The sequence below is a fragment of the Halichoeres trimaculatus genome, unplaced genomic scaffold (assembly GCF_033239565.1).
Source record: "Halichoeres trimaculatus isolate MK-OKI-2021-1 unplaced genomic scaffold, fHalTri1.1 fHalTri1_scaffold_9, whole genome shotgun sequence".
Lineage (NCBI taxonomy): Eukaryota > Metazoa > Chordata > Actinopteri > Labriformes > Labridae > Halichoeres > Halichoeres trimaculatus.
In genome coordinates, this window is record NW_027437188.1 from 34,035,198 (window position 1) to 34,047,500 (window position 12,303).

At 46.2% G+C, this 12,303-nt stretch overlaps 1 protein-coding gene across 1 annotated transcript in view; it reads right to left on the reverse strand.

Annotated features, from left to right (window-relative positions):
• Positions 1 to 1,541: 1,541 nt before the first annotated feature.
• The window catches only part of dgkd (diacylglycerol kinase delta), a 19,122-nt gene continuing 8,360 nt past the window's right edge, over positions 1,542 to 12,303 (reverse strand). Inside the window, exons 9-31 of the mRNA XM_074679947.1 lie at positions 12,230 to 12,303; positions 12,020 to 12,128; positions 11,748 to 11,887; positions 11,580 to 11,664; positions 10,578 to 10,672; positions 10,022 to 10,121; positions 9,625 to 9,925; positions 8,182 to 8,346; positions 7,890 to 8,018; positions 7,610 to 7,703; positions 7,312 to 7,422; positions 7,105 to 7,201; positions 6,892 to 6,999; positions 6,704 to 6,817; positions 6,446 to 6,580; positions 6,096 to 6,259; positions 5,908 to 6,019; positions 5,712 to 5,804; positions 5,489 to 5,608; positions 5,104 to 5,221; positions 4,825 to 4,955; positions 4,528 to 4,630; positions 1,542 to 3,143 (exon numbers count right to left, since the gene is read on the reverse strand). The exon at positions 12,230 to 12,303 is cut by the window's right edge and continues 89 nt beyond it. Coding sequence (XP_074536048.1) covers positions 4,541 to 4,630; positions 4,825 to 4,955; positions 5,104 to 5,221; positions 5,489 to 5,608; positions 5,712 to 5,804; positions 5,908 to 6,019; positions 6,096 to 6,259; positions 6,446 to 6,580; positions 6,704 to 6,817; positions 6,892 to 6,999; positions 7,105 to 7,201; positions 7,312 to 7,422; positions 7,610 to 7,703; positions 7,890 to 8,018; positions 8,182 to 8,346; positions 9,625 to 9,925; positions 10,022 to 10,121; positions 10,578 to 10,672; positions 11,580 to 11,664; positions 11,748 to 11,887; positions 12,020 to 12,128; positions 12,230 to 12,303 — 2,685 coding nt within the window. The 3' untranslated portion in view covers positions 1,542 to 3,143; positions 4,528 to 4,540. The remainder of the gene's footprint in view (positions 3,144 to 4,527; positions 4,631 to 4,824; positions 4,956 to 5,103; positions 5,222 to 5,488; positions 5,609 to 5,711; positions 5,805 to 5,907; positions 6,020 to 6,095; positions 6,260 to 6,445; positions 6,581 to 6,703; positions 6,818 to 6,891; positions 7,000 to 7,104; positions 7,202 to 7,311; positions 7,423 to 7,609; positions 7,704 to 7,889; positions 8,019 to 8,181; positions 8,347 to 9,624; positions 9,926 to 10,021; positions 10,122 to 10,577; positions 10,673 to 11,579; positions 11,665 to 11,747; positions 11,888 to 12,019; positions 12,129 to 12,229) is intronic.

A 12,303-nucleotide genomic window follows, 5' to 3' on the forward strand; every position in this document is an offset into this window, starting at 1 on the left:
ATAACCCATAAAATAAATAGGAAAGAAAGACTATTTGAAAAAGATGGGCCCCTTTTCATATGAAGTATGAAACTGACATATATATATATATATATATATATATATATATATATATAATATCCATCCATCCATTTTCTATACCGCTTATCCTGTTACAGGGTCGCGGGTGGCTGGAGCCTATCCCAGCAATCATGGGCGAGAGGCAGGGTACACCCTGGACTGGTCGCCAGTCAATCGCAGGGCTGACACATAGACAGACAACCATGCACGCACACACTCACACCTAGGGACAATTTGGTGTGACCAATTAACCTGGTAAGCATGTTTTTGGACTGTGGGAGGAAGCCGGAGTACCCGGAGAGAACCCACGCATGCATGGGGAGAACATGCAAACTCCACACAGAAAGACCAACCGGCCGAGGTGGGGATTTGAACCGGTGACCTTCTTGCTGTGAGGCTGCAGCGCTAACCGTTGCACCACCGTGCAGCCTATATATAATATATATTGTTTATGTATGTATTATATTCTGTATGGGTGGTCATGTGTCAATATCGTCTAAAATATTAAGATATGTATCATTGTGATAATGAAACCAACTGACACAATAAAGTATAAAAACAGGAAACAAAATAAGATGAAAGAAACAGAATAAGATTAAAGGAACAGAATGAGACTAAATGAACAGAATAAAATCAAAGAAACAGAATGAGATAAGAGGAAGAAAATGAGACTTAAGTAACAGAATGCGATTAATGGAACAAAATAAGACTTCAAAAACAAAATTATACTTAAGAAATGGAATGACATTAAAGGAAACAGAATTACCACAAACACTGACTACTGACTTATCCTGGGACAGATCCCCAAATAACCGAGAGGTGGTCTACTTTTTTGGGACCCTTCCGTATGGGTGCCAGACTGAACCGATCCACTCTCGAAAAGTAGAGCTACAACACTGCAGACCGTTAATTGGTCAGTAGAATGGTCACTTCCCGTGCAACAGCGGTAATAAAGAAAGACACAAATCCCCGCCATGTCTAAAGCCCTGAAAGACTTCACTAGAAAATCACCTTACTTTGGAGTGAAGTGTGTGTGTTACAAGAAGCGTGATCTCATTGGAGACTGAGGACACTGGTACAACCTTCGTGACTTTTTGGCTCAATGAGTCGTAATGATCTGATTGATTGCTGAGAGGAGCAGTTGTGGCGATTCTACGAAATGGGTTATAAGTGATGCCCTTGTTTACACGTGCTTGTGCATGAAGTGTACTGTGGTGAACCACACCTCTTTGAAGTGTGCCAAAGAGGAGAAGACTCTAGGGCGCGGTAAGGATGGCCATTGCGACTGAGCTGGTGAAGAAGTGTTGAGACCGAAGGATCAGGGATAGTCAAAAACATCACCACTGTGTTAGCTAAAGATGTAAACTTTAGACTCTGTGTTTGGTCTCCACCACCATTAGCTGCAGGATCAGCTCAAGCCAGCAGTCGTGCTTTTATTGTGAAGACAGGAAGTTCACTGAAAAACCAACAGGAAGAGCCGAAAGAGATCGAACTTTGTTTGGTGAAGCTTTAATTCTCACAGAATGTTCAGTTGTGTCTCTGTACATAAACACTATGTATTTACACTGAGCGCCCTGCAGGGGGCGTATGTACAAACAGCATCAGAAGCAACAGATATGTTTCCAATAAATACTCAAAGACTGGAGAGTTCAACATGTGGGACTAAATGTACTCCAGCAAGGCACTCTGACACTGACGTCAAGATATGATCCGACTGCAGCTGGACGCTAACACATGTTAGCATGTTAGCAGTAATATAAACAAACACCTTCATGACCCTGGATTGGATCAACGTCTCTGAATGCTACAACTTCCTGTGTTTTTCATCTAGATCCAATAATCAGACTAAACATGAACTTCTTACCAAACAATGTTTTAAAAGGTGAACAAGATAAAAGCAACAAACACAACAGCTAAGACCAGCTAGAGCACAGAAACAGATCTGGGTCGGATCTTGGTCCAATGTTTCCATAGCAACAAAACATGAGTCCTCTGTGACCAACAGCTTGTAACTTTAAAGTTAACATCTTGATAAGTCTGTTCTTTGGTTTTTAGTCCATGTAAAAAAATAGCTGGGAATAAGATTCAACTCTACATACACAGAATAACAAACATTTATATATCTTCATCTACAGGATTCACACAAAATATATAACCTCTGACGTTAGAATACATGTCAAGATCACTATCAGACTATCTTGATGTGTGTCAAGTTCAGAGTTCGTCATTCCACCCGCTCTCCTGACTTTTAGACTGACGCTAAGTTTAGAAATCTGAATCCTCAGAAGCTTGTATCTTGAGCATCAACAGGTTAGGATTAGATGGATCAAGATAAACAAAACCTTTACACTCCTGAAGAATTAAAACAAGATAAAGAGCAAGATAACTCCTGTGCGAAACACTAACTCAAACACACAATACAACAGGACGCTCACATACGGTGTGAAACAGGATACAAACCGAGTAAATATGTTTTAAAGTTCTCCTGACTTCACCTGAAATCAAGATCCTTCTTAGAAACAAAATAAAAACCCTTCTTAAGACTTAAGACTTTAGTCATTTCACTGATCAAACTGTCCACACTAAAGAGACGAGATTCAGAGACTGAGTAAGAGAAACACCAAAAAACACTACAACAGAATGATGAATGTTTTCAAACAGTGCGTTGGTGGTTTGGCCCCGCCCCCAGAGTCACAGTGGTCAGTCTGATTGGCAGATGAAGGGTTAAAGGGTCCTTCTGCTTCCTGGTCCCATTCCTTGAAGGCCAGAGGATGATCTGATTGGTTTGCTGGTCAGGTGACACAGTTTGGCTCAGAGGTGTTCTTAATGTGGCACACATACATCCTGAACCCTTGCGAGACCAGAAACCAGTCAAACCCCCACCCGACTCCCTGTGTCCCGAAATTTTAATTGGTCCATTGACGTTGACAAGGCACTGATAGATCCGATTGGCTCTGTCTCCAGGTGATCGGAGGAAGCAGGTACGGTGCTGGTCCAGTCACAGTGAGCTTTAGCTGTGATGTCACAGCCTGTTGAGGATCAAAGGTCAGAGGTCAGGTCGGTGGCAGGAAGTCGGCAGACAGCTGGAGGAACAAAGAGGAGGAGCTTAAGCTAAATGCAAAAAGTTTAAATACATTTTAACAGTTTGTGATACAAAGCTAACAGCTAAAACACATACAAACAGTATATGATGGTAATGCTAACAGCTAAAATACATAACAGTTTGTGATTCTAAGCTATCAGTTGAAACGGACAGTGACAGTGTGATGCTAATGCTAACAGCTAAAACACACTAAAGCAGTTTTGTGATGCTAATACTGACAGTTAAAACTTGTTATAACAGTTTCTGGTGCTCTGGTAACAGTGAAAACACATAATGACAGTGTGATGCTAATGCTAACAGCTAAAACACATTATAACAGTTTTGTGATGCTAATACTGACAGTTAAAACTTGTTATAACAGTTTCTGGTGCTCTGGTAACAGTGAAAACACATAATGACAGTGTGATGCTAATGCTAACAGCTAAAACACATTATTGTTTTGTTATGCTAAGCTACCATTCAAAACACATAGTTACAGTGTGATGGAAATGCTAACAGCTAGAACACATTATAACAGTTTGTGATTCTGCGCTATCAGTTAAAACACATAGCGTCGGTGTGATGCTAATGCTAACAGCTAAAAAAGAAGAATAATAATTTTTGATGCTAAGCTAACAGTTAAAACACATAGATACAGTGTAATGCTAATGCCAACAGCAAAAACACATGAAAGCAGTTTTGTGATGCTAATGCTAACACCTAAAAATGTTATAACAGTTTCTGGTGCTAAGCTTATAGTAAAAACAAATAAGGTAAGTGTGATGCTAGGGCAAAAGTAAAAACACATTATTAAAGTTTGTTATCCTAAGCTACCAATTAAAACACATAGTGACAGTGTGATGGTAATACTAACAGCTAAAACACATTATAACAGATTTTGATGCTAATGCTAACAGCTAAAACACATTTTAACAGTTTGCAATTCTAATCTATCCTTCAAAACACATAATGACAGTGGGATGACAATGCTAAGAGCTAAAACAAATTATAATAACAGTTGATAATATTAATGCTAACAACTTAAACACATTATAACAGTTTGTGATGCGAATGCTATCAGATAAAACATATGAGTTTTTAATACTAAGCCAAAAGTGAAAACACTGTAGAGACAGTTTGATGCTAATGCTAACAGCTAAAACACATTTAAACAGTTTGTGATGCTAATGCTAAGAGCTTAAGCTAAGCTATCAGTTACACCACATAATGACAGCGTGATGCTAACGCTTGCAGCTAAAACACATTATAACAGTTAGTGATGCTAATGCTATCAGCTAAAACATAAGGGTTTTTGATGCTAAGCCATAAGTGAAAACACTGTAGTGACAGTGTGATGCTAATGCTAACAGATAACAACAGGTCACCTGCAGGCAGCTGTCAGGCCTCGCTGGCACTGCTGTTCCTGTTGAGCTCTCTGATGCCCTGAAGGATCCGCTTCATGTGACCCACCTTCGTCACGCCCAGGTCCTACACACACACACACACACACACACACACACACACACACACACACACACACACACACACACACACACACACAAAAACATTTAAACAAGAGGAAAACCTTCCGACCACATGATGCTAACAGTCAACACTGTTGCTAAGTTTTAGCAGTTTGTAGCTAACTGTTAGCAGTTGGCAGTGGGTGCTAGCAAGTGTACCTTCAGGTCCCTCCTCTCCAGGTGAATGAGCTCAGCTCCGCGGACGTCGTGTCCGATAAAGATGTCCTTATACTCAGAGAGACAGAGAAAGTCCAGCCACGCCCCCACCTCCTCCGTCCCCCACTGGTTGACTGAGACACCAACAGAGAGAGACACAGGTGACACTCAACACAGGTGACCCCAGGTAGACTTAGAGATAAGTGAGATGGAGAAAGATCCTGACACCGAAAACCCCAGAAACCCATGCAGAGAGACAGACAGGTACGAGTAAGAGCTCACCTGGCAGAGAGAGGGTGGCGCAGGTTTCTCTGTTTTTATTGTTTTTCTCTTTCTTGAACTTCGGGACGAGTCTGAACTTTGCACTCCGAGAACGCTTGGAAAAATCAGTCAGAGGACCCTGAAGACAGACAGACAGGTCAGGGAGAGAGGGAGACAGTTCCTAAGGTAGTCTCTGCTCTGCCTATGAGGTTTTAGTCCTCATGGTCTCTGAGACAGCTGTGAAGGTCTTAACATACATGACCTGAGGAAGATCTGATCCTGTTAGACATGATTCTGAGCCCTGGAACTCATCTCAGATCAGGGTCAGTGTCCCAGATCTGAGGCTACAGCCCTGCAGGTCTGGGTTTTAGAAAGCGAGTCATCACAAGTCCTGAGTGTGGCTCACCTCGTGGTCTGAGGGCTCGACAACCGGACACAACCAGGAGACATCGGCCAGCCGACGGAGCTGCTGAGACACGGAGCTGAGAGCTGCATTCAGCTGCTCCTGCTGAGGAGGATCCATCTGCTGCTCACACACACACACACACACACACACACACACACATTAACACGATGGCAGGCTGTGGTGTATCTTCTTCTGCTGCAGACTCACTCACTCACTCACTCACCATGGACATCTTTCCAGCTAGCAGCAGCTCCGTCTCACTGAGCAGAGCTTTGACATTCAGGACCATCTGCAGGACCACGCTGCAGCTCAGAGCCTGAGGGGGCAGAAAGGGAGAGTGATGAGTGTTTCTCTGTCTCTGGTTCGAAGAGCCAAGAAGAGACCAGAAAGGGAAAGCAGACCAGTTTTTGACGTTGTACCTCAGAGTTGCTGGAGTTAGCATAGACCACATCCATGGACTTTGAGCTGGCGTTGACTGCATGAGCTAGTTCCTGCTCCAGACTCTGATGAGACTGAGCGACCTCCCGAATGCTGCACGGCAACAAACACAACAAATGAGTGTTCTGTATGTGTGTGTGTGTGTTACCTGAGTGTGTGTGTGTGTTACCTGTGTATGAGAGCTCCTGCTGCCTGGCCGAACTGGCTGATGAGTGACGCCTCCTCCTCTGACAGCATCTCCGGCTGGGAGCAGTGAGGGGGCTGAGGAGGAGGAGGGCGTGGAAACTCACATTTCTGTTTGTCCTCCCATGACTTCAGGGTGCTTTCAAAGGCCTGAAAAACACACACACACACACACACACACACACACACACACACACAAACATGTTGAGAAAAGCCACCACAGAGCTCCCCCTGCTGGCTGTCTGCAGTACATAAGCCCCACCTCCTTCATGGTAACAGGACATGAGTCATACTTCCCTGATTCCTGTAAGATGGGATCAATAAAACTGGACTCACCCTGTCCCTGGTCAGAGTCTGGGTCCGGTTCTTATGGATGATCTTGATGTAACCTGGAGGTTGGACCCAAGCCTCCCCATCCACCTGAACCGGCACACCTTCATCACCCAGGATGGTGATCTTCACTGTCCGACACTGGGAGACAGACAGGCAGAGAGGGTCAGACAGACAGGCAGAGGTGGTCAGACAGGCAGAGAGGGTCAGACAGGCAGGCAGAGGTGGTCAGACAGGCAGAGAGGGTCAGACAGGCAGGTGTACCTGAGCGATGCGGTGATGCTGCAGGTTGATGACTCGCGACACCGCCATCTGCATGCTGCCGAACACGGCCACCACCTCCAGGATCTTATCGTCAAAGGATGGAGCTGTGAAAGTCTGAGAGACAGACAGGTCAGAATCAGACACTGAGCTGTGAGACCGACAGAGAGACAGACAGGTGAAGTGCTCACATCATCCTCTTTGGTGCCTCCCCAGAAGTTGGTTCCTCCGGCGTAACTGGGGATGTTGAGCACAGCGATGCCTTGGAGACTGGGCAGAGGGATGGGACGCCCATCACACTGCGCCATGACAACAAATCAGCTGTTAGAGTTCAACACACACACACACACACACACACACACACACACACTTCCACCCGTCTTAATCTCTCAGTCTGCCCTCACCTCGAGTAGGACTCTCTGCTCCAGGTTCTTGTAGGTTCTGTGCAGCAGCTCTTTGGTTCCCAGGACTCCGTACCACATCATGTTCTTAGTGCGACTCCTGAGCAGATCAGCAGAGGATCAGAAAATCAGGTGATCATATAATTAATAAACAATAATCAACTATCTGATGATCAATAATTTATACCAAGGTAAACACTGATCTGTTACCTGCACTTCTCTGGATGTTCGTCTCTCTTGTTGTTAAAATCCAAAGAGATTTTAGCGTCCAGACCGATCCCAAAATAGTTGTTCATCACACATTTCTCTGTGTAACAGTCCCTGAACAAACACACACACACACACACACACACACCAAAGCACCAAAGTCAGTGGGATTGAGAGTTTAACTTGTGTCCTTCACAGGCAGAGAAACAGACAGACAGGAAGACAGGCAGACAGACAGACAGGCAGACAGACAGACAGACAGACAGACAGGCAGACAGGCAGACAGGTCAGACGGTCTTACATGTTGTCAGGATCACAGCTGAAGGGGTCAGCATTGACCAGCAGTCGGCTGATGACAGAGCTGGTGGACAGAGAGCTTGAGATACCTTTGAGACCTACACACACACACACACACACACGCACACACACACACACACACACACACACACACACACACACACACACACACACACACACACACACACACACACACACACACTTTAGTCCTCCTCATCATGGATCAAACCCTGAACAAGATCCAGGTAGACCTGGTTAATCAAACCAACTCAGGAGCATCTTACTGGGATAGAGGATCTTTGTATTCAGCATGGGCATGTTGTCCCTACTTCCTGTCTGGACAGGAAGTGATGCAGAGCTGCCCAGAGACAGACTTCCTTTACTGATGAGCTTCTCACAAGGCGTCTTACTGACTGCAGAGAGACAGACACAGAGATCATGTGACCAGGTGACCAGGTGAACAGGTGAGCAGGTGTTGATCTGTATCTGTGGTGGTCTCAGTCCCATTACTGAAGTCCTCTGGTCCTCTGTCTGTCCGTCTGCTCTGACAGCATCAGGACCAGGTGTGTGACTCACCTCTGCGTGTGTGTCTCTGTTTGGCGCTGTAAGAGGACTGGACAGACACTTTATCTTCCTCCTCCTCCTCTTCTTCCTCCTCCACCAGACCCTCCTCTTCCTCCTCCTCAGCCCGGCTCAGAGAGAAGAGCTGCTGCTGGGTCTGAGCGTTCTGCTCGTCCACAGCTGGAGACACACACACACACACACACACACACACACAAGTTGTAACTCTGTCTCAGCCCTCTGGGTGTTTGGTTATACATCTCTCTAAGTGCCTGTCTCACCTCTCCCAGTCTGTTTGATAACCTGTCTCTCTCCGAGTGCCTGTCTCACGTCTCTCTGTGTGTTTGATGACCTGTCTCACATCTCTCAGTGTGTTTGATGACCTGTCTCACATCTCTCAGTGTGTTTGATGACCTGTCTCACATCTCTCAGTGTGTTTGATGACCTGTCTCACATCTCTCAGTGTGTTTGATGACCTGTCCTGGTATGTCTGTCTAACCTCTCTTGGTCTGTTTGATGACCTGTCTTACCTCTCTCAGGGGGTGTTTGATAACCTGTTTCTCTCTGAGTGCCTGTCTCACCTCTCTCTGTGTCTTTGCTTTCTTGTGTCAGTGTGACCTTGTCTCACCTCTCTTGGTCTGTTTGATGACCTGTCTCACCTCTCTTGCTGTGTTTTTGATGACCTGTCTCTCCGAGTGCCTGTTCACTTTTCTCAGTGTGTTCGATGACCTGTCTCACCTATCTCAGTGTGTTCGATGACCTGTCTCACCTATCTCAGCATGTCTGATGACCTGTCTCACCTCTCTTAATGTTTTTAATAACCCATCATTCTGAGTGCCTGTCTCACCTCTCTCAAAATGTTTGATGACCTGTTTCTCCTCTCTTGATGTGTTTTATGACTTTTCTCTCTAAGTGCCTGTCTCACCCCTTTCAATGTGTTTGATGACCTGTCTCTCTGAGTGCCTGTCTCACTTCTCTATGGTTGTGTTTAATGAGCTGTCTATCTGAGTCCCTGTCTCTCCACTTTTGGTCTGTTTGATTGCCTGTCTCACCTCCCTCTGGGTGTGTTTGTGATGACCTGTCTCTCTGAGTGCCTGTCTCACCTCTCTCCGTCTGCTTAATGACCTTACTCACCTCTCTTGTTAAAAATGACCTGTCTCTCTCTGAGTGCCTGTCTTACCCCTCTCTCAATGTTTGATGACCTGTCTTTGTGTGCCTGTCTCACCTCTCTCAGTGTTTAATGACCTCTCTATGTGTGCCTGTCTCACCTCTTTTGATGAGTTTTATGACCTGTCTCTCTGAGTGCCTGTCTCACCTCTCTCGATGTTAAAATACCTGTCTCTCTGAGTGCCTGTCTCACCTCTCTCCGGTTGTGTTTGATGACCTGTCTCTCTGAGTGCCTGTCTCACCTCTCTATGTGTGTGTTTAATGACCTGTCTCTCTGAGTGCCTGTCTCACCTCTCTCGGTGTGCTCGATGATCTGTCTGATGGCTTTCTTCAGGCTGTTGGCTCGAAGCATCAGCTGCTCTCTGGGTTTAAAGATGGCGGCTGCGGCAGATGAGGGGGAGGAGTTTATCCGTGGGGAGCAGGGAGCGGGTGGAGGAGGGGGAGGTGCTGTGACTCCCTCTGACTCCTCCTGCTCCTCAGCGATGGTTGGAGGAGGAGGGGGAGGAGGAGCTGGAGGGGGCAGCGTGGTGGCCTGAGACTCCTCGTTCAGGGTCTTCAACAAAGAGTCCAACTTCTCCTTCAGGACGCCGCACTGTCACACACACACACACACACACAGATCAGAGTGTGTAGATCAGAGTGTGTAGATCTGTGTGTAGATCTGTGTGTGCAGATCAGAGTGTGTTACCTTCTTAGCCATGGCTTCTGACTCCTCTGAGCTCTCTGTGTTTTTCTCGTACGCTCTCCCAACACGAGCCACAAAGTCCTTCACTGTCTCACACAGCACCCTGAACACACACACACACACAGAGTACATTTATACATGACACATTAGCGCTGCACAAGATGACAAAACTCACGTCAGGGTATTTTTTCAGGCTGTGATGGTGTGTCATGGTGTGCTTTCTATTTTTGAATGGGTTAAAGCTGGAGTTTGGTAATTCTATCACACACTCCACAGAGGATCATGATGGTTTAGTGTTCTAAGAGGACCTGTGTGTGTGTGCCTGAAATAACAGTTATTACAGATTATCAGCAACCTGTAACAGTTACGAACTTGTGCAGAGAAAAAGTGGTCTTATTAAAGTTTAAGTGTTTGAATCACAGAGGTTTACTGATGTTACTTACAGGAACTATAGGCACAGCTCATACCAGCTGTGCTTCATGTTAAACTGTGACTCTCTGCTCTGCTGTGAGGGTCAGAGCGCCGACACATAGACAGACAGGTAGACAGGTAAACTTACTTGGCAGATGAGATGACCACAGAGTGCTGGTCTGAGGTGAGGATCTTTGAAAGGTGAGCAGCCACTGAGTCCTCATAGGTCAGAATCTGCTGCACCTGAAGAAAACAGGACAGGTCAGAACAGGTGGTCGAGAGATCTCTACAGGTGTAATTGAGGTCAGTACAGGTGCATTGGAGGTCAGTATAGGTGTGTCAGGTGTGTTGGAGGCCAGTACAGGTGTAACGGGTCAGTACAGGTGCATTGGGTCAGAGGCCCGCACAGATGTGAAAGAGGTCGGTTCAGGTGTAATAGGTAGGTACAGGTGTATTAGGGACTTGTACAGGACTATAAGAGGTCAGAAAAGGAGTAAAAGAGGTCAGTACAGGTGTGTCAGATGTGTCGCAGATCCGTACAGGTGTGTCAAAGGTTAGTAGAGGTGTTCCAGAAGACGGTACAGGTGTCTAAAAGGTCAGTACAGGAGTGTAAGAGGATATTGCAGGTGTATTTGGGGTCAGTACAAGTGTGTCAGGTGTGTTGGAGGCCGGTACAAGTGTAAGGGATCGGTACAGGTGTATTTTCGGTCAGTTCAGGTGTGTCAGAGGTCAGTACAGGTGTTTCAGAGGTCTGTACAGGTGTGTACAGTTAGAGGTCAATGCAGGTGTATTTTAGGTCAGTTCAGGTATGACAGGTGTGTTAAAAGCTGGTACAGGTGTAATGAGTCAATGCAAGTGTTGGAGGCCAGTACAGGTGTGTCAGGTGTGTCTCAGATCGATACAGGTGTGTAAGGGCTCAGTACAGGTGTGTCAGAGGTCAGTACAGAAGTGTAAGAGTTCATTAAAGGTGTATTTTAGGTCAATACAGGTGTGTTGGAGGCCGGTACAGGTGTAAAGGGTCAGTACAGGTGTATTTCAGGTCAGTACAGGATTATGGTCAGTACAGGTGTGTTAGAGGTCAGTACAGGAGTTTCTTGTTTATCATGTTGTGATTGGCTCTCAGGTGAGTGACTTGGGGACTTCCTGTTACCTCTGAGTCATCACTGCAGTCCTCGGTAACAGTGGAGGCGGAGTGTTGCCGTGGAAACTTTGTCTCGTAGACCATGATGCTCCACCTGTTGGAGGCAAAGACAAGGTGTGACCACTCCCTGTTGTAACTTACAGCTCTGAGACTGTATCTCACCTGTCTCACCCTCACCTGTCTAACATCTTGGTGCTGGCTCTCTCCAGTTTCTCCAGGATCTGGGGCAGCTGCGTGTCGTCGTCACAGGCTGAGCCCCAGCCGAGGACTCGAGCCAGATCGTTCCCGGTCCCCAGAGGAAGAACGCCGAGCTGACACTGTGACGGACAGACAGAGGACAGGTGAGCAGGTGTTAGAGGAGAGACCCTGATGTGATCCGCCTGTAGTCCTGTGTGAGTGTCAAACAACAGTCAGAGTGTGTGTGTATATGTGTGTGAGAGTGTGTGTACCTGTTTGTGCAGGGTCAGAGCGTCTATCTCAGACAGAACCCAGCCCACACTGCCGTCTCCTCCACAAACCAGGATCCTGAAGGTGTCGAACTTCTGAAACAGACGCAGACTGACGGACAGACAGACAGACAGGAAGTCAACCACAGTGACTAAAATGAAATCTCAGCAGATGTGTGACTTTCTTTGATCATTTCCCTGTCTGTGTCTCACCCCAGGTGTGGGCCTCCGTTCATCAGGTCGAACACCTGTGCGGGGTTCAGCAGCTGTTTGAAGCGTCTCAGGAA